Consider the following 21,462-nt stretch of genomic DNA (forward strand, 5'->3'; position numbering starts at 1 on the left):
TCTCTGTGCAGACGTTGTGATGAGTTCTAAGTAGCACAGCTGCCAGATCTTAGGGTGAGAAACCGCAGAACCATCCTCCTCCAAAGCCTGTGGCATTTGTGAGGGCTCCTGACTGCCCGTCAGCGTCTGAGTGCACTCAGGGTCGGGTAGCTCTGTAGTAGATACCTCTTGTTAGTTCACATTGCTATCCCAGATGGCAGCAAGTCTAGAGGTTGTACAGCTTCAGTCCCCCAACCTTGTTCTTCATAGTTATTTTGAATCTTCGTGTTCCTCCACGTATACTTTGGAATCAGTTTGTTCATGTCTTAGTTTGGGTTCTGTTGCTGGGATAAAGACCATGACCAAAGCAATTTGAGGGAGGACAGGGTTTATTTCACCTTAACATTTCAGGGTAGCACTCCGTCATTGAGGGGAGTCAGAACAAACGAAACCGCCAGGACGGTCCCTATCCACAGCTTACTATACTGGAATCTGGAGTCAGATCCAGAGAAACTGATGTGCTGGTAGTCCTGAGCCTTCTGCTCCATGAGCGTGGAGTTCTCTCTGTGTTAGTTATTTTAGTTCTTTGGAATGATTTATAATTTTCCTTATATAGACCCTGTACATACTTTGTTAGATTTATAGTGAGTTTGCTGGTTGCTATGGTAACAGTTCCTCATTGGTTGCTGGTGTGTACTGACTTGCCTGTTAACCTTGTGTCCTGCCGCCATACACTCAACCTTTGAAATATTCTTAGCCTTGTGTGATGGACGTAGTGGAGATTTTCTTGAAACTGCCAACTGTATTTCAGCGAACATGTTTTATTCCTCAGGGACAGAGACATCCACCAATCTCCACCAGAAGCTCTGCTACCACGTCTTGGGGACCGATCAGTCAGAAGATGTTTTGTGTGCTGAGTTCCCCGATGAGCCCAAATGGATGGGGGGAGCCGAGGTATTGTATACTGGGAAATTTCATGCTCAAAGACCTTGTCGCATGGGTCACGTATAAATATTCCTGTGATGTGGTAGTAGATGTCCCATAGATTGCAGAAGTACAAGAATGTTTTTAAAATAGTGGTTAATAATCAAATTGATTATTAACAAAGATGGTAAACCTTTTTAACTGTTAATTTCAACATTAAAATCTTTTCTTCTTGTATCCGCCCCCATCTCCTGTCTGCTCACCCACCCCCTCAGAAAAGAGTAGGCCTCCCAGGGCATCAACCAAATATGGCATACTATGCTACCATAATATCAGGCACCAACTTCATATCAAGGCTAGACAAGGAGACTCATTAGGATGAAAAGGGTCCCACAAACAGGCAAAAGTGTCAGAGACAGCCCGCACTTCCGCTGTTCGGGATATCACAAGAACAGCAAGTTACTCAACCATAACATACATGTAGAGGTCATTCCCCTGCAGGCTCTCCGATCTCTTCAAGCCTGCATGAATCCCAGCCAGTTGATTCTGTGGGCCATGTTCTCCTGGTGTCCCTGACCCCTCTGGTCCTATCCTTCCTTCCTCCTCTGCAGGAGTCCCTGAGCTCTACCTAGTGTTTGGCTATGGGTCTCTGCATCTGCTCCCATCAGTTGCTGGATGAAGTCTTTCTGGCTTCTTTGATAACGATTCTTCTCAGCTCTGGTACCAAAGCACTGCAGGGAGGATACACTGTAGGTGAAGGTTTTGTGGCTGGGTTGGTGTCCTAGTCCCTCTACTTGAGGCCTTGCCTGGTACAGAAGATGGCCAGCCGGTTCAGGCTCCATGTCCTCTGTTACAAGGGGTCTTTGCTCGGGTTACTCTTGTAGATTCTATGGAATTTCCATTGCACTAGGTTTTCACCTCACCCCCAAAACGCTCCCCAGTTCTAGCCGTTTCAGTATTCCCCACCCCCCACTTGTTCCCTCCTGTCCCCATAGGCAGTACCCACCCCCAGTCCACCCTCAAAATTTTATTTCCTCTTCTGAGGGAGATCCTTGCATTCCCCCTTGAACCATCCTTGTTACTTAGCTTCTTTGGATCTATAAATTGTAGCCCTGGTTCTCCTTTACTTTATGGCTAATATCCACTTATGACTGAGTACACACCATGTTTGTCCTTCTGGATCTCGGTTACCTCATTCAGGATGATCTTTTCTAGTTCTGTTCTTTGCAAATATTCTGATGCCATTGATTTTTAATAGCTGAGTAATACTCCATTGTGTAAATATACCACATTTTCTTTATCCATTCTTCAGTTGAGGGGCATCTAGGTTGTTTCTAGTTTCTGCTTATTACAAGTAGGTTGCTATGAACATAGTTGAACCTTGTGGTATGGTAGAGAGTCCTTTGGGTATATGCCCAGGAATGGTATAGCTAGGTCTTGAGGTAGGTTGATCGCCGATTTTTTTGAGAAGCCACCATTTTTATTTCCAGAGTGGCTGTATAAGTTTGTATTTCCAACATCAGTGTTTACCTTGCCCCACATCCTCTCCAGCATGAGCTGTCACTTGTGGTTTTGATCTTAGCCTTTCTGACAGGTGGAAGATGGAATCTCAAAGTCATTTTTATTTGCATTTCCCTGATGGCTAAGGATCAACATTAAAATCTTAATAAAAGCAAGCAATGCTTATTGTTATACCCAGATTTCAGAGTCCTGCCAAAACCAGCAAGGAGACCGAGTCCCATACATAAAAGTAAGAGCCTTTATTCAAGTTTGAACTCGGACCCTCCATGCATCCGATGCGTTGGCATGATCAGAGAGCCCCTAGCTCAGTGGGGGTGGGGTTTTTATAATAGCAGAGATTGTGGTAAGGGATTTCTAAAGTTCAGGACCCGCGATTGGCTGACATTTGTCTAGGGGTGCCCTGGTGAAAGGGGATGGGTGTGTGGTGGGCTAAGAGACATCAAGTTGGAACACTGGGGATTTCCTTTTGCACGTTAGGTGTTCTCTTTTTGGACAGTCCATTCCTGGGTGGTCTCAGTAACCTGAAACTTAGGCTTCTATTACGCTTGCCGTGCTGGGCCCTACGCTCATGTGTAGAAGTAGATGGTGTTGTAAAGAAAGGTGTGAACAGTCGGAGATCAGCACCAGAGTTTTCTCAGTTGCTTCCTGCTGCCTCTTCCATGTGCTTTCTTCATCCATATTTTCTCATAAGGCATCTTTTAGACATCTTCCCACTTTGTGAATATTCGTGCATTCCTTGGGGCGGTCTTAGCAGTGATCACTGAAATGATAGGCTCTTGAAATAGGTGACCATGCTGTATTCTGTGTCCGGAGAGTCAGCTGTGAAGAAACTTAGGAGTTCTCCCAGTAAGGTGGAGAGTTTCTGTCTGTGATCTAAGGGAAATTTGCTGTTAAAGGAAAGGGAACGCTGTGTCCTATTGAGAGTGGGATGTGACATCCCACTGTGGGTAAGAATCCACCAGAGACATGTTAGCACACTGAGGACCTTCCCTGTTCCGAGAGGCAAGTAGGACTTCAGCTGGAAAGGAACATTTTAAATTTAAAACTGTTATTCCCAAGCCTGGCTGAAGGACAAGAGCAGTGGCAGTTCTTGTCCGTGTGTCTTCACGGTAGTGTTTCCAGTTGTTCTTTACCTGGATCAGGAGTCAGCACATCACCAGTCCTGGGCCATGTGCAACCCGGGCTTCCCAGGAGCCCAGTCACGCTCAACAGTGTTAGCCAGTGGTCACAGAAGTCCCATGACCAACTCTGAAAATATTCCCTGTCTGGCCATTCTCAGGAAAACGCTCCCAATTTTAAAGGAATATGCTCAAAATGAATTTTTGTTCTGTTTCCTCAAAATGCTTTTTTGCTGTGCTTTTTCTTGCCCTAGCTCCTCAGGGCACCAGCCTTTCCTGTGTGGTTACTGTTGGCGGGAGAGCCACTTGTTCTTCCCGGCCACCCGGCTAGCTTAGACCCAAGATAATCACACAGAAACTGTATTAATTAAATTACTGCTTGACCCATTAGTTCTAGCTTTTTACTGGGTAACTCATATTAATTTAACCCACTTTTATTAATCTGTATCACCATGTGGCAGTGGCTACCGGCAGTTTCGGCATGTCTGACTCTAGCAGTGGCTCCATGGCATCTCTCTAACTCCGCCTTCTTCCTCCCATGCTCTAGGCCGAGTCAGTTTCTTTATTCATTAACCAATAAAAGCAACCCATAGGCAGAAGGACCCCCCCCACACACACCAAGTCACTACCTTCATTTTTCTTACATGCTTGCTTTTATCTCCCATCTCAGTAGACTGTTTCTGGTTAACTAATTGCTGTGTGATTTCCTGGTGCTTATTTATAAAGGTGCACATTCTCACCTTTGTCTGAGTAAAAACAATTGGGAGGTTATGCTACCAAAAAATTAAAATGTTAAGCAGTATGTATTTCTCTTTACCTTTTTGGACAGGAGTACAATGAGGGAAACTTAAAATAGTATATTTAGTATTCAAATTTTATTCCCTCTGACTTCTTCATAAAATGGAAAACTCGATCTCCTAGAGAACTTGTGAACATTGGAAATAATAATTTCATGGCAGCAGAACTTTTTTTTTTTTTTGCTTTCGTTTTATTTTGAGATGGTCTTGTTATGTATCCCAGGCTAGCGCTGAGTCCTTTTTATAGCTGAGGATGAACTTGATTTATGACCTTGCCGCTTCTCACTCCAGAGTGCTGGGTGGAGGGGTACGTGCCTCCTGCCAGGCTTGTGTGCTGTTGAATCAAACCCAGGTCTTCAGCATGCTGGGCAAGCACTGGTCCCACTGAGCTACAGTCTTATTCCCAGCATATCTATTTTAATCTGTTTCATTTGGTTGATAGGATTGCACGAATGTTGAGATTGAGCACCAGTATTCTTAATCCATGAAGGGAAGAAAAGGAGAGCGTAACACACAACCACTAGCAGAGATCTCTACCTGCGTCTGCAAGAAGCAGCTGGATTTGTGCCGGATTTGTTTTTAAACTTTAAAAAGTATAGAATAATATATATACATACACATATATACATATATCTATATAAACAAAATTTAACATCTTAAGGCAGTGACATCAAGTACATTTCCATCCATTTGCAACCGTCTCCTCCATCCATCTTGACAACTTTTTTTTATCTTGCAAACTGAGGGTCTGTAGGTGCAGGATGTACCAGTGTCTCAGGGTTCCTGTCCTAGGGCCTTGAGGGTGTGTGGGTGTGGGGTTCACCAGGGACTCCGTAGTCTGGGGAGCTTGTTGACTGAGAAGATGACTTCTGGGTGAAGGAGGCATGGTTTCATGCTTGGGGTGAGGCTGGAGAAGTGCTGTAGGGCAGGCGGACAGGTGGTAGTCACTAGAGTTCATTGCAGTGCAAGTTGAAATCTAACTTCTCCGCTGTCTTCCTGTGCCGGCTCACTTGGGTGTCAGGCGAGGTAGGGAAGGTGTGCTTCCCATTTTAGTTTCCCCAGTAGCCATACGAATCAGAGGAAGGGGTGGGGTGTTCCTTGCCTACAGCCATTTGCTGGCTTGGTTTGTGTTGACTGCTCTAGCTGTGGCGTGTATCCAGGTGCCGGCTTCCCAGTGGCACTCCTGTAGTTCTGGGGCCTCTGCTGTTGTCCCTGGCTAGCCATTGCATCCTCCTGCCATGCCTCTGTTTCCTCCTGGGGTATTTTTGTAAGGTGCACACCTTTCAGCAGAGATCTGTCAGGACGGCTGAGACAACAGCTTTCCCCGTCGCCCCATCCCACATCTGTGGATCACCTGGTCCCTCAGACTGTGATCACCACTGCTTCCTCACCTGCCTCCCAGGGACCTCAGGCCACCTCTGTTCACCGTCCCTCCTGTGCAGTCACACTGCTGTGCTTGCCTGGGCCCTTCCTGGGCCCCCGGGTGATAACACAAGAAGTCAGCTGTCGTTTTGATTGGATGGGAAGATACCACCGGCTCTTTGGCTCTTTTGTGTACGAGAGGAAGAGAAGTTGAAGGGCACAGTGGAGGAGAGAGACTAGTGTGTCTTAGGCTAGCTCAGACCTCCCCTGCCAAAAGCTTTATTATTTTGAAGTTACCCATGAACATTTCAGGTTGAGACAACCAAAACCCAAACGAACAAAAATCCCCACGTCCTGAGGCAGTGTCCCCAGCAGGGGGTGCTGCAGAGCAAAGATTGTGGAAAAGCTTAAAAGACAGACGTTGCAGATCACACCCTGCTGCTTTGGTAGTCTGGGCAGTAGAGGGAGGTCTCAACTTCCTTCTTCTCAGACTCCTGTTCTCATTACATCATTTCTACTTCCTGTCTGGTTTTCCTGCCTATACTTCCTGCCTGGCCAATCAGTGTTTATTTAAAACACGATTGACAGAATACAGACAATTCTCCCCACCAGACTTTAGTCCACTTCCCCTTCTTCGTGCTTGATTGCCTCTGGTTGAGTTTGTGCAGCTTCCGTGTACTGTCCCAGTCTATATAAACTCATATGTGCATCAGCCTGCAGTATTGTCCATCGCCCCAGGCTCCTACAATCTTCCTGCCTTTTTATGGGTAGGTAGATGTTGATGGGCAGGTAGAGGTGGGGGAAGGACTTGAGAGGAGGTGGGAGGGGGAGGAATATGATCAAAATGTGCGGAATGAAAAAAGTTTGAATAAATATAATCAATTTTTAATAATTCTGAGAATTTTATGCATGCATGTAATATATTTTGGTCATATCTACACTCTACTTACACCCACATCTTCTTCCCACTTGTTCCACCCCTCCCAACTGCGTGCCTTCTTGCTTTTTTTTTTTCTTTTTAATAACTCACCGATTTAGATTTGTGCTGCCCACACATTCATGGATGTGGCACCCACAGTCCACCAGAGTGTGGTCAGCCTACTAAGGGATACACCCTGAGTAAAAAGTGACTTTCCCTCCCTTGGAAGCTATCAGTTGTCAGTAGCTACTCAGGTAGGGATGGCGACTTGACTCTGTGAAGGTTCTGTGCTGTTGCCATGAGTCAATGGATGCTTCAGTCCTGCCCGGAGCAGAAGGCACTGTCTGGCTCCTACTGTCTTCCCACTCCTCGTCTGCAGTGCTCCCTGAGCCTTAGGGAGGGTGTGGTTCCATTTGTGTCTGGGCACTCCACTGAACTTGCACTTTGGACTTTGACCGTAGACTTTTTGAATTAACCATCACCCACCGCACAGAAAACAATCCAGCCCCTCTCCAATGAGCTCTGAGAGCTGCTTTAAGCTGTGGGTATTCAGATAGGAGCTCAGAGGGCAGTTTGACTTTGTCCATTTACAGTTGTAGTTTCTGCTGTGGGTCCTATGACTTCCCCAACCATTGGTTCTTTAGAGTGTTGGGCATGCATTTCCTCCTGAGGAATGAACCTTAAATTCAGTCAGTTGGTTACCCATAGCATTCTTGCTGCTCTTGCAGCCATGGGCACATCTCACAGGCTGGTTGTTATGCAGCCCAGAGTTGAACAGCTGGGTAAGACTGTGATGGCTTCGTCACCCAGCAGATTCCTTCCCTGCACACACATCCCAGTCACCATGCTGATTATTGCAAGGGGGAATCTCGGTAGGGCCACCAGGGAGGCAGAAGGGATCAGACACCAAGGTAGACAGCCTATATGTGGGCAATCGAGAAGGCCATGCTCTCCCTTGGAAAGCAGCTACTGGTGGGAATACCGTCCCATAGTGGAGGTTAAGTGTCCCCTTTCTGAAGTGCTTAGGACCCTGTCCTTGAGATGTAATGTTTGTATACTTAATGTGACACTTTGGTGATGGGCCCTTGCCTAGTTTGCCTTTCTGCTGCTATGATAAACACCAGAACCCAGGGAAGGGAAGGGCTTATTTCCCCTCCCTGGTTATTGTCCTTTATCAAAAGGGCAGAAACTCATGCAGGAACCTGGGGCATAGACCTTGAAGAAGCTGCTCACTGGCTGCTCTAAGACTCATGTTCAGTTCCGTGAACAGTTCAGTGAGCTTGGGCTCACCTGCCCTGGGATGGTACCATCCACAGTAGATGGGGCTCTCATAGACAATTAACAATCAAGAAAATGCCCCACCGTTTGCCTATAGCCAGTCTGATTTCCCAGATGTGTCAAGTTGATACCAGGATGAGGCATCACAGGACCCAAGTCCGTATTAATGTTTTGTAACATGTGCACTGCTGAAAGTTTTTAATGTGCCTGTACGTTGACTGCAAACTGTTACTTGAGCTCTGGGTGGATTTTTCTATTTGTGGTGTCATAGCATCCGCATCCCAACACACATTTGTCACAGTGCATGCGTGGAAGTCAGAGAACAGCTATCAGGAGCTCCTGCTGTCCATTATGGTGGTAGTACTCAACCCTCCTAATGCCGTGACCCTTTAACACAGCTCCTCATGTTGTGCTGACCCCCCACCCACCATCACCACCATTAAATTATTTTGTTGCTACTTCATAACTGTAATTTTGCTTCTATTATGAATCATAATGTAAATATCTCGATATGCAGAATATGACACATGACCCCAAAGGGGTTATGACCCACGTGTTGAGAACCACTGCGTTATAGGTTCTAGGGACCAAACTCAGGTTGTCAGGCTTGCTCAGCTTCCATCTTCATCTAGTGAGCCTTCTTGGCAGCTCTGATGGTGGATTTTTAAACTAGAAATGACCAGCCTGGATAGCTGGTCGACCCTTTCTCTGATTCATGTTAGCACTCAGTAAGGGAGGAAGGAAAGCAAACAGTAGATTCTTGAATAACCAAGCTAGTCTACCAGGAAAGAAAAAACGATGGACTAGAGTGTAAGTGGCTCTACCTTGTCAAGAGCTACAGTATTTTATTTTAAATGGGTTTTGTTTGTCCGCCCCCATGCCATCATTCTAACTTACCAGGCAGCATTTCAAATGGCGTTTGGATAGACTCAGGCTCTCCTGAACCGTAGTAGTGTACTATCTGGGGAACACTGGCTAGCCTGCCATATGGCTGCCTGTCAGAAATGCGTAGGAATGCGTAGGTTGGTCGTGCACACTTGCATGCGTGGCTGCTTCTCCGCCCAACACCGCCTCTTATGCCATCCATGAATCCTATCTGAGAGCTCATCATTTGCATGTAGTTTGGCATTTAAACGTTTTCCTTAATTAGGGGTTGGAAACATGCTCAATATCAAAGTGATGCTGTTATGATTCAAAGCTGATATAAAAGGAATCCAATAAAGTTGGTAGGGACTGCTGCTCCGAGAGAAACATAATTAACTCTGAAAGCTGTTAAAGATCCATTTCCTTCCGTGTTTCCCAGTTGCAGGGGTCAGTACTTTCCCTACACCTTTTATACACACAGTTTTATGACATACAGAACAAAGTACCGTCCTTATCTTGGAGAAATGCCTGGAGACGCGAGTGAAAATAAACTTATTCATCCTCTTTTCTAAGTAGATAAAATTGAGATTTTATGTCCTGTTTGGGTGCTAACACGGGCTGGGTGACTTGAGTCCAGAAACTTCAGGAGCTTGAATTCTTCTCTAATTAACGTATGATGAATTGTTGTGTATGCAGAAGTGGGGGGTTTGTCCTGTCGTTTGATGTTAATGTAGATATTTTTGTAGATGAATGATCAGGAGTTTAAAATAATAATTGTTTTTCTGTTAATTTCTCCTTTACTCTGAGACGCAGGTAGAAAGGCTTGCTCATTTAGGTCTTTTGGGAAAACCCAGATACCTGATCGTGATTGTGTTAAGACTGATAATAGCTAAATTCTTCAGCTTTAGATTTTTCTTGGTGCTAGGAGTGAAAGTCATATGGATTAATTTTAAAAAACACACCAATGCCCTATTCTGCCTGCCGAGGTGGGCACTGAGAACGAGTGCATTGCATACAGCCTGAGTGTGCACTAGATAGCTCCCTGGTGGTGGTCCCTGATGCTTAGGATAAGCAGTTGTAAGGATGGACAGTTTGAACCAACTGACTCCTCCCTAGGAATCGTGGACATCTTTCCCCAAAGCATTCTGGGATGTTTTTCACAGTTTCCTCCATTACTTGCTCCTCTCTGGCTATCATACTTCAAGTTACTCATGTTCAATGGTGTGGCTCATCCTTTGTCTGTCGGCCTTGTCTGTCTGTCTGTCTCAAGCATCTTATCATGAGCTCTCAAAAACCCTGTCCTTATTTTCTGTGTATTCTAGAATTGAGTTCTATGGCAGCCACTGGATAGCCCCTCAGTAATATTGGTTGAGTAGACACATCCTCAGCCCCAGCTCCCCTGAGTAGCTGTCCATGTTTGGTGGTTTGTCTTTGGGAGAGAAAATAGAAAGCTGGCTAAAACCTGGATGATCCTACTAAAATCAGCCACCATTGGTCACATTGGAGCCCGGTCTACCCTCATCCACTCTGGGCAAAGGAATAGACTTTGTTATCAAAAAGGTTTTGCTTGTGAATCTCACTGTGGTCACACCAGGATCCCCATTTTGTTGGTGGTTTATCCAGGTAACTATAACCAAAGCAAGCCGAATCTTTCCCCTTGTTGGGGACTGCAGTGCTAATCTCGTGCAGGGCAGTGCACAATTGAGAAAGCCCAGACAAGAGAAAGGTGCCAGGAAGCAGGGTGTGTCCTAAGCTTGAAGGAGCAAGGCAGGTGACTATTTGGGCTCTGCGTTTGTTTCTCAAATATCCTGGTTGATGATAATGAAAACCTTTTACCCATAAATCACTAGATGTACTTTAGCTCATCTGTAGAACTCTGTATTTTTTGTATAGCTAGACATTTCCCTCTGTCTAGGTATTTTCATATACAGATACCAGCAGGTTATTATTATTGTTATTATTGTTTATTATTATTATTATTCCTTAGTTATTTTCTAGTTGTACTAAGTCAGTACTCTAAATGTAAGCCAGATGACGTCACAGAACTAGGCTGTCAGCATGCTAGCATATTAAACTTTATTGTAGTAAGAATGGTGACTTCCAGCTTTGATCCCTACCGATAGTGTCAGAAAAGAAAGTAGATCTAATATCAGCAGTCAACTCTGTCTCATTTATAGTGATATTCTTGGGGGTTTGCGTGTGTTAATGTTTTATCAAGAAAAAAATGACGATGACTTAAAGGGAATTTTGCTAAAAATGTTGTAAAATAAAAGGTGTGAAAACCAAAAAGTTGGGAATTCCATATCTCATAATTGGTGAGATTAATGTTACCATCTGTCTTTTGCTCAGCGTTTTTAGTCGGGCTGCTTGCAGAAAGCAGGGTTACTATAGCCACTATCTTACTGCTGAAAACAGGGATGCTTTGTAGCAGGGGCCCTTGGTCGTCTCAGGGAGCCATGGGCTGGTTCTCTTGCGCCTTGTTTTCCTTTTCTCTGGCTTTTTAAGAAAGTTAGATTATGCATTAGAGTCAGAAAGACCTTCATGTTAGAGTGTTTGTCTTCCCAGTGATGTCTAAAAATAAATCATCTTTAAAATTGTCTTAAAATAGTCTGAGGCTAAGCATCTGTTGTTACTGGTTAATTTTTAGTGGAGAAAGGTATTGTATCTAATCTAATTTAGTGGAGGAAAACAGAAAATAGGTGATTTTAAGGTTGCCGCCTTGAACGTTGAAAACGCAAAGGTGTTTCCAGTTAAGCAAATTTTTGTGGCTCTGAAGATCTCAGAATTGTGATGATTCAGGAGGAAGGTGCCCGGGGACTCCTGCCTCAGACTAAATAGGAAGCGCTGTGACTAGTAGTCTGTCAGTGCTGAGGGGAGTCCTTGGGATGCTTGGGATGGGCTCGCAGCAGCTGCTGCCTGGGTCTGGCCTCTTGCAGGAATGTCGCTGTTGTCTCGGTTAACTGAGGCCCTCCAACCGAAGTGGACACGGTTTGTGATTGAGGTGCCATGACTTAAGGAGCAGGCTGTACAGGTTCTGTCCGCGTTCAAAGGACAGGAGAACAAAGACGTGAGCAAGTGTTAAGGAGGCTGCTTTGGGTGATAGTTAATAGAATTATAATTGTGGATTTCTGATGCTCTTAAAATAGGACAGTCTAAAACTGTGGGACTAAAAATCTGAACGTTAGCTTTCTTATTTAAAAGCCGAGGGGAAGTAAAATGTGTGACTTTCAAATCATTCTGAATGAAAAAGAGAAGTTCAGCCGGGCGGTGGTGGCGCGTGCCTTTAATCCCAGCACTCGGGAGGCAGAGGCAGGCGGATCTCTGTGAGTTGAGACCAGCCTGGTCTACAAGAGCTAGCTCCAGGACAGGCTCCAAAGCCACAGAGAAACCCTATCTCGAAAAACAAAAAAAACAAAACAAAACAAAACAAAACAAAAAAAAAAAAACGAAAAAGAGAAGTTCACAAAGAACACAAAGAAGTTGATTGTGAGTTGTCATAGTGTACATGCGTGTGGTCCCAGCACTCGGTAAGAGGAGGCACTCATTGTCACAGTGTACGTGTGTGTGGTCCTAGCACTCGGTGACTGGGGACAGGCGTTGTCATAGTGTACAAGTGTGTGGTTGTAGCACTTCTTAAGAGGAGATAGGAGGATCAGGAAGGAATTGAAGGTCACCCGTGGATGCATAGTGAGTTCAAGGCCAGCCTGAGCTTCATGAGGTACTGTATCAAAAGATATATATTTTTACTAGAGGGCTGGGGTTGTAGCTAACTAGTGGCACCTATGCTTAGTGTGGATGACGCCCCCAGGGCCAATCCCCAAAATAGGAACAAAGAAAAAAGAAGAAGCAGGATGAATAGAACACTTGAAAGAATTGATAACTATGGTTTGCAAAACTTCAGAGTCTCAGATTGGCTATTGAAAACCAAATTATGTCTTACTCATTTTCAGTAGGCGCACTGGACATTGGGGTGTTCATCACTGGCCTCGCCGGTGTGTATGATTCTGGCCTCGGCTCCTGCCCTGCATGGCTGGGGAGCACAGCGGGAGAGATCAAACAGCAGTTCGCAGGACTTGGTTGGCAGAAAGTTGGGCCTGATGTGTGTGGGTCATTCTTACTGTCACCCCAGCCTTCTGCCCCACGGTGTTTTAGGGACCGCAGCACAGGGATGAAGAAAAGAGCCAAAGAGACTGTAGCTACTAGAGTCTGTGGAGTCAGGTGCTGAAGGTGGGGACGTCCCGTGAAGGGTCACGGGGGCACTTGAGGGTTCCCTGTGGATTCAGCTGTTTATCAGGAGCTGTGTGCACTGAATGGTTCTCCCTGATTCAGGCTCAGCACAACACCCAGGAACTGTAAACTGGTACCTGCTAAAGGCTTGACAGGCTGGTGACCATGTTCTGACACAGTTAACAAAGCCTGAGCACCCGCACTTTCCCAGTCAGACTGCGACCCTAGCCAGCGAGGTTGGAGAGCAAGCCTGGATGGAGCCAGCTGGTTTGCCTGGAAATTAATTGACTGAAAACATTTTATAGTCAGATTAGAAAGAAGAAAAAACTCTAGTGTTCCACATGCCCCGAATCTAATTCAGAAGTCAATACACGTTTAATGAAGCAGAATAATGTGACCTCCAGCCAGAAAAAGCCTTAATCATAGGAACAGATTCAGAAATGGCAAATGACTTAGCAAATATTTTTTTTTTAAAATTATCGCATTAGTTTACAGAGGCTCTTAGAAAATGTTAGACAGGACCAAGTGAAACACAATGTCTATTTGAAATGCCAGGATAGAGACAAGGGTGTTCTTAAAATGTAAAGGAGGTGAAAAAAGAAAAATAAAAGAACCTGTTACATTTGATAAAATATACAAACCCGCAGATCCAAGAAGTGCAGTGAATCCAAGTACACTGTTACAGCCAAGACTGTTGTAATTGACTTGCAAATGCATGGAAGTAACAAGAAAGTAGTAAAAGCCTCCAGATAATAAAACACTCATTACATGTAGATTAATAAAAAGCAACAGCCAGGCAGTGATGGTGCTCACCTTTAATCCCAGCACTAGGGAGGTGGATCTCTGTGAGTTTGAGGCCAGCCTGGTCTACAAGAGCTAGTTCCAGGACAGCTAGGAGGGTTACACAGAGAAACCCTGTTGGGAAAAACAAAACAAAAAAGTGACACAAAATGACAGTTCTAAACTAAAGCAGTGACTGCCGTGACTGCCCATGCCAAGACACCTCCCTGTGGGGCCTGCCCTGGTGCTCTTTAAGACTACAGCCCTTTGTCCCGTGTCCTGCCTCCTTTGCTATGATTTCTCCCTGTTGCTCATGCCATTTGTCCGTGAGTAATGGGTGGCACAATCCCATATTTATGTGTTTGTCTCCTTTGTTAGTTGTGACATTTCCTGAGTTGTTCACTGATGCATCCTTAACATATAGAAACAAAACTTAGACATGAGCTTGTATACAGACCTTTAGACTATGTCTGTGGAATGACCAAAGAAAAGAATAATAGTTGGAAAGTATAGCAGGGTTCTCTGGGGAGCAAGGACCCGCAGTATGTGCATATGTGTGTTTTTATAAAGACAAAGTATTTTAACAAATAGCCTTGTTTACTGTGGAGGCCTGCCAGTTCTTGAAATTGCCGAGCGAGCTAGCAGATTTGGAATTCTGGGAAGAGTGGTCCTTGAGCCCTGAGCAGTCTGCTTCTTGTTCCGTTACCACCCTGGCTGGTTGAACAAGGGGCAGCACATTGTGGAGGGAAGTATGCTTTGCTCCGTGTCTACTCCTTTAAACACAACTCCACTTAAGAGCTGCCGTCACAGAAGCATCTGGATCACTGTTCAACCAAATATCTGGGCACCACAGCTCAGCCAAGTTGACATAGAGTTAACCATAACAAGATTGTAGAGGTACCGGGATTGCAGACAGGGCAGCCGGGTAACAACATAAATTGGTACAACCATCTCATCGAGTTCAGGATGTGCACACCCAGCAACAGATTGCTTCTGTTTTAGAACCTGGGAAGCACTTTAACACATATCTGGTCACAGATATGCTTAAGATATTTTTCCCTAAAAAATTGTTTATAGTATGAAGGAAATGGAAGCAAATATTTAGTAATAGGGAGAAGGTTCAGTTGGGTGGCATCCCTGGACTGAATGCAGAGCTTCAAGGTCTATATAAACAGATTTATATGGGCCAGCGCAAGCTGGTTGTCAAAAAGATGTTATGTGAAAAATGAGTTACAGAAGGATAAACTTAGCTTGATGTTGTTCGCATCAGGCCTGACAACTCAGATCAATAATCTATTATTAGTTGACTTTTCTTTTTAGGTTTATATCATAGGTTTTCGCCATGATTCTTTCCACTCCCCATAGGTATGCTTTTTCATACTTGAAATTTCCAGAAGCCAAGGCTCTTTACCTCTGATCTTGTGGTAGAATTGACTGAGGAAATCCATGAAGAGCCAGTCAGGAGAGCTGTGCAGATGTAGCCCTTGGACTGCCATGAGAGCATCCACTCTGCCAGTCCTCACTCATTTAGAGCCATAACCCTTAAAATGGGTAACCCGAGAACAGGCGTGTCAGTGTTCAAAATAGCGAATTATGTGTTCTTAGGTAATAGACAAGAAATTCAGATAAACATCGTCACATTCTGTTCTCCTAATGGGACTTTCTACTTAAAAACCCATCTTCTTTCTTTTTTAAAGCAACTTCATTCTCAGATCCTGAGTTTGGAGTGAAGACGCGTTCACTTTTTTCCTAAGCATTTGTTAGAATTGCATGTGAAGTGTCCTCCACGGCCTCTTGAATGTTTGGTTCCCAGCTGCTGGGGCTGTTTTGAGAGGTTGTAGGTCATAGAAGGGGTGTGGCCTTGCTGGAGGAAGTGTGTCATTGTGGGGTGGGCCTCGAGGTTTGTAGTCCATTCTGGCTTCACCTGTTGGATGTGAACAAGCTTCTGCTGCATGCCGTCCCCATCATGGCAGACTGTAACCCCTTAAGCTGTAAACTCGGATTAGTTCTTTCTACCCCGAGGAGCTTCTTGTCAGCTGTTTGGTCGTAGTGATGGGAACAGTTAACACCCACTGCACAGGCCGCTAAACAAGTCCACGTTACTCAGCCCCCACACTGTTGTCTCTCTGTAGCTCTCGGATGATGGTCGCTACGTCTTGTTATCCATCTGGGAGGGATGTGATCCGGTAAACCGACTGTGGTACTGTGACCTCCAGCAGGAACCCAACGGTATCACTGGTAAGTTATTGAAGATAGATGTACTTCCCCTAGGATGCCCCATTAGAAGGGTGGTATGTCAGTCTCGCAGATGACTCTGAGCCAGCCGTCTTCCTTTCCACCACGTCATCTCAGGTCATGCAAATGTTTGTGCTTTTGCGTGTGATAAGGGCAAATGAGGGGGAGCTGGCTGTCTGAATTTCCCATGTAGATGGGGGTTAAGCGTGTCTTCTGCACCTGCTGGTGATGAAGTCCTGTGTGGTGAGGAGACACTGGCGCCTTGACCTGTAGCAGTTTATAGTCATAGAGTTCTTAGGATGCAAACTGTCCCAGGCATGTGGCTAATACAAAGGTGGGTATTTATTTACCATATTAACAGGTCATCACACGGTGGCCCCTCCCGAGCTGTGTACACAGTGACAGCCCACTTTGGCTTTCTGAAGCCTCATATGTCACCATAGTAACACCTATTAAAAATTGAGGACAGTCACCGGGCAGATGGCACCGGCCTTTAAGCCCAGCACCCGGGAGGCAGAGACAGATGCATCTGTGTGCGTTTGTGACCAGCGTGGACTGATGCTGATTTGATTTGAAAGGTGATCTGCTGTACTAAGATCAGGCATTTAAGCCATCGGCTCCATAATTTACGATGTTGAAGTTTGACCAGCCCTGAAAAGTTCTCACGTAAGCTGACTACTAGATCCAGGTGCCTTAGAAATTAGTGTAAAATACGGATTATTTCAGAGAGGCTTCATACGGGATTCCAAAATTAACCATTCTAAATACAGTTCTCAATAATTTATGTGTCTCGCTGATAGTGTTCAACATTCCGATACAAAGATAATTCCTTCTGATTGGGTATTACATCATTTAACCTGCTGAGCAAAGGTCAGCCGTGCAGCAGGAGGGTCAGTAATTTATTACATCAGTAATAAATGCATACATAGTAAAGCTATTTATTTTATTTTAAAAGGCAGAGACACCTATTTTAGCCTCAACTACAGCCAGCACATCGGTGTTCCCATTCTCTGTAAGGAGCAAGCCGCTACCCACAGTTCTTCACTGAGTCTCTGTAGAACTGAGTAACCTCTGGAGATTGCACCCAAATGAAACTCTGTGCCTGTCCTTGCCCACACCCTGTGTTTCTGAGGTGGTAGAAGGATTTGGGCTTCCCCTGGTTTCTTAAAAGTCCCAGGAAGAGGGCTCCTTCTCAAGAGACAGGTGTTTTGCATCTTCTGTTTATAACTTCGTCTTGTCTTTACATTATTAGGTAGGCTTGTGCTGTTAAGGATACAGGCTAACAAAAAGCACAAATTGCTCAACTTCTTATAGATAAGGAAGCTCGTCTATTGTTTGTACACCGAGCCGCAATCGCTAGGCCCGTGTTAATACCAGATAGCAGAGTTGTGTAATGCGTGAAATGATCGCACACCAGTTTGGATTCAAAGGGGTATTTATTTTAGGGAAAAAACTTAAAGAACACCGACAGCCAGGAAAGGAGTCTAGTCACTGGAGCAAGAGCCAGAAGCAAGAGTATGAGCAGAGGGCTGCCGCTCTTTTTTAAAGAGAAATAGACCACGCCCAGTGGGCTGGTGGTATCTCAGCGGCTATTGGCTGAAGGAGCGGAAGGCACTCCCGCAGCAGTTGTGTTTGTGAGGTAGGTGAGAGAATGAATAGGAAGGGGACTGCTGCAGGGGGTTGGCTTTTGTGGTCGTGGGAACCATTCGGGCACGTGTGAACACTGTGGGGCCAGCAGTCAGGACAGTCCGACAGGCTGATGCTGCTGTCCCCAAGTGGATTCTCTTCTCTAGGGAAGCCTCGTGGTCAACCTTTGACTTTTGAATTGTTGAGCAAGGCCCTTGCTTTGTCAAGAACAATATCCTGTGCTTTCTTTTACCTCTGCAAACACCCTGGCAGGAACACCTAAGGGATTGCGTTGGGTTAACTGGCCAGAGCAGTAGAGCGGACGGCTCTGTGGCACTGACCTGAGTTCATAAGGTTGCTGAGATGGACAGTTCAGAGGTCACTGAAAGCAGGTCATTGTTCCCTGTTCCTCCCAGAAGCTCGCTGACTTCTGAGTGATTGGCAGGGTGGGTGGAACCAAGCTGTGAGCTGCTTAAGAATGAGCTTTCTGCAGTGACAGCCACAGGCAGGTTCCTGAGTAGTACAGGGCCTGCCATCTCTTTTATCTAGTAAATTTTTATAAAGGTTCATGTGTGTGCGTGCATGCATGCATGCATGCGTACACGTGCTTGTGTGTGTGTGTGTGTATAGGCGTGTTTTGCCTGCATGTTTGTCTGTTCCAGTAGAGGATGTTGATCCCCAGAACGGCAGTTATGAACAGTTGTGAACCACCATGTGGTTGCTGGGAGTCCAACTGGAGTTCTTTCAAAAAAACCAATGCTCTGTACTGCTGAGCCACCTCTCCAGCCTCAGCTTTCATAGTTGCTGCTTTACCGGCCTTACGCTTGTGGATAGCAGAAACCCCACAGTGATTGGGTTGACCTACTGAGCTGCTCAGTTTCATACATAGGCTCAAGAGTCAGTTGCAAGGAGCAGGGGTGGCGGCATCTTGTTTGTTATTTTCATAGTAATCACTGGTTCACTGCGGATCAGTCACATGGCTACAGTTATGTAAAGAAGCTGTACAGTTGTTCGTTGATGTCCCCATGACTTGGATTCCAGGACTCACTCCTGGCGGACACCAGAATCCACCTCCCACATCTCTCTGTGTTTCACATCCTCTCTAGGTTACTATAAGAGCTAAGGCAGTATGAATGCGATATAAAGTCGCTGTTCTGGACCGTCTAGGGGTAGCGGCCCGGTCTAATGTTCAGTAGAGATGCAGTTTTTCTTTGGTTTCTGTTCAGTCTGGCTGGTTGGATCAGGGACTGTGAATCGCGCAGCAGCTAAGTGCTGTACTGTGTGTGCTTGGCTACTGAAGGGATTAAATCAATGTCTCTCTACAAAGGAGACGGCAGATGGGAATGGTGATTGTGAAGGTGCTTACATGGTTCACTGTAATTACAGCTGAGTATCTTGATTGGAAGGTTGTTTTTCCCTTTCAAGATATCCATGTCTGCAAATGGAAAAAAAAATACCTGTTTTACAGGGAATTAATTATAAGCAATAGTGAAAACGCAGAGGAAAGGGTGACTAGGGTTTGGGTTCCTGGCATATAGAAGGCTCCATCCTTCCCTCTTGCTTTTCCTTGACAGAAGTGGGTTTTTGGAATCATAGTACTTTCGTTTTAGATAACAGCGTAGTAGGTTAAGGGCATATTTAGAGGGGTTTTGTTGTTGTTGTTGTTTTGTTTTGAACTCCTAATAATCAGCTTACTCTAAATACAAGTTTTGGTATTTTGTTTACCGCCCCACTGATTCATAATCAGAAGAGTTCTCCGTGTGTGCCTCTGTGGACAACCGGTGGGAAGGGTCTCAGGGTTTGTGTCTGATTGGTAAGAATGAATACCTCCCTCTCTCACTCTTGCTTCTTATCTTGCTCCTTAGCTACTTTAGTCACGCTATTTAAAAGGAAGCAGAGCCACTGGATTTAAATGTACCTACCGTTTACCTCAAATATGAATTAATTAGTCAAGAAAATATGGTAACTAAAAATTACAAGGAATTTTTTAAAAAAAATCTCTGTATTACCTGAGTAAAACCTGAGTATTCCTTTTGATAAGTCTGAACCTCAAGGACAGAAAAATAAATTAAATATTAAGACACTACAAAGTTGCCTACCTTAAGAAGTGAAAAGTTCACTTCAGTGAGCTGCATGAACCTAGACCTCGTTGTCTTTCACTCTCTGATTGTGTATGTGTGTGTGCACGCACGAGCAAGAGCGCACGCATGCGTGCGTATGAACAGCGCTTGATGGTCTCCTGATAGCTGCACCAGCTTGTGGCAGATAACTAGTTGAGGTCCCTTAAGAGCCCCATGTCCAGGTACCCTGCCTGACAAGCCTTCCTCCTTCTGTACTAATAATAAAATCCATATTTATGCCATGTTTTTTCTTAAACTTTTGAACCCTTTTATTAGATATGTCATGAAAATTGTGCATTAATTCATATAACCCAGTGGCTTGGGGAACTCATCATTTTTAAATTATTGATTATAAATATAGACTTTTCTTAGGAAAATGGCCGTGTGCCTCAGTAGAGGAAAATTAGATTTTAGAAGATGACTTAAAGTCATTCTGTTCAGAGTCATCATGTTCCATTTTCATCACTTGACGAATGCTGGGGCAATTGGGGGACTAAATGCTGCATTTGTAATGTTTCCGGGGAGCAGGTTCAGAGCTACACATGCAGACCCTTGCTTTAGTCTTCTCAGCCCCTCTTCCCTGAGTAGCACTTTCTCCCCCCAAGGGGCTTGCAAGCCGGATGTGCTTCACAGCAGCCTTTAAAAACACAGATGTAGACGAAGGAAGAGGAATGGAAGAAAGATAAATAACACTAAGCATATTTTTAAAAACTATAGAAGCCGTGTTATTTTATGTTATTCAAAGTTACTTTGTGTGTGTAGCTTAAATGAAATTACACTATGGTGATAATGCCACACTGCAAGAGCTATAGACCATCTAGTGAAAATCCTAGTAACAGTCATGAAAAACTTCCTTTGGAGTGGCTGGTTGGGGAAGTCCAAGAGTTTTCCCCAAAATGTAGCTGCTCTTGCCCTTGGTGGCCTCCCAGAACTTGAAGGTAAGTACCTGTGGGTGTAGGACTTGAAGGAAAGGAGCTGGAACTGAGCCTGAGGGCTAGCTTTCATGGCTAGGAGGCGCTCTGCAGGCTGCCAGGGAGAGGGCAGTAAATAGTCCTGCCCAGCTGTGACACTCTTGAGTCACAAGAGTGACTGGACCATTCAATAGGAGGGAATTCCTGCCTCTTACTGTTAACTTAGCCAATTACAAATGGCTGCTGAAGTCGTGGTCACTTTGTCAAACCAGTGTAATTTCTAGCTACATTTTATATACTTACCCTGTATTCAGAGATTGGTGTAGCTCTCACATCTCATTAAAGAAACTTATTTTTGCAGCAGGCAGACCAATACAGAAAACCACAGCTGATCAAAATGCAGAGAACTGCTAACTGTTGGGTGCCTAGCTCCATTTGCTATCTCTGCGTCACAGCCCCTACACCTGAGGCTTGGGGAATATCATCACAGTGGAGAGGGTGGAAAAGCTGCACGAGCCAGAGGGCAGGATGCTTGCCAAGATTGTGTCTGTGTATGATAGAGAAGGGGCACCCAAGGAGTCTCAGCACTGTGGTCTCTTAAAATAATCAAAAACACCAATGATAGCCTTTGCTGGAGAGGTTGTGGAGAAAGGGGTACACTCATCCATTGCTGGTGGGAATGCAAACTTGTGCAACCACTCTGGAAAGCAGTGTGGAGGTTTCTCAGGAAATTCGGGATCAACCTACCCATGGACCCAGCAATACCACTCTTGGGAATATACCCAAGAGAGGCCTTATCAC

The 21,462-nt window shown here is 45.0% G+C and overlaps 1 protein-coding gene across 1 annotated transcript in view; it reads left to right on the forward strand.

Moving 5' to 3' along the window:
* Window positions 1–21,462, forward strand: part of Prep (prolyl endopeptidase) — a 107,117-nt gene that overhangs the window by 32,226 nt on the left and 53,429 nt on the right. The window contains exons 6-7 of the mRNA XM_050123948.1: window positions 812–933; window positions 15,902–16,007. Coding sequence (XP_049979905.1) covers window positions 812–933; window positions 15,902–16,007 — 228 coding nt within the window. The remainder of the gene's footprint in view (window positions 1–811; window positions 934–15,901; window positions 16,008–21,462) is intronic.

Source organism: Alexandromys fortis, unplaced genomic scaffold (assembly GCF_014885135.2).
Source record: "Alexandromys fortis isolate MF-2015 unplaced genomic scaffold, M_Fortis_MF-2015_v1.1 scaffold_211, whole genome shotgun sequence".
NCBI classification, from domain to species: Eukaryota; Metazoa; Chordata; class Mammalia; order Rodentia; family Cricetidae; genus Alexandromys; species Alexandromys fortis.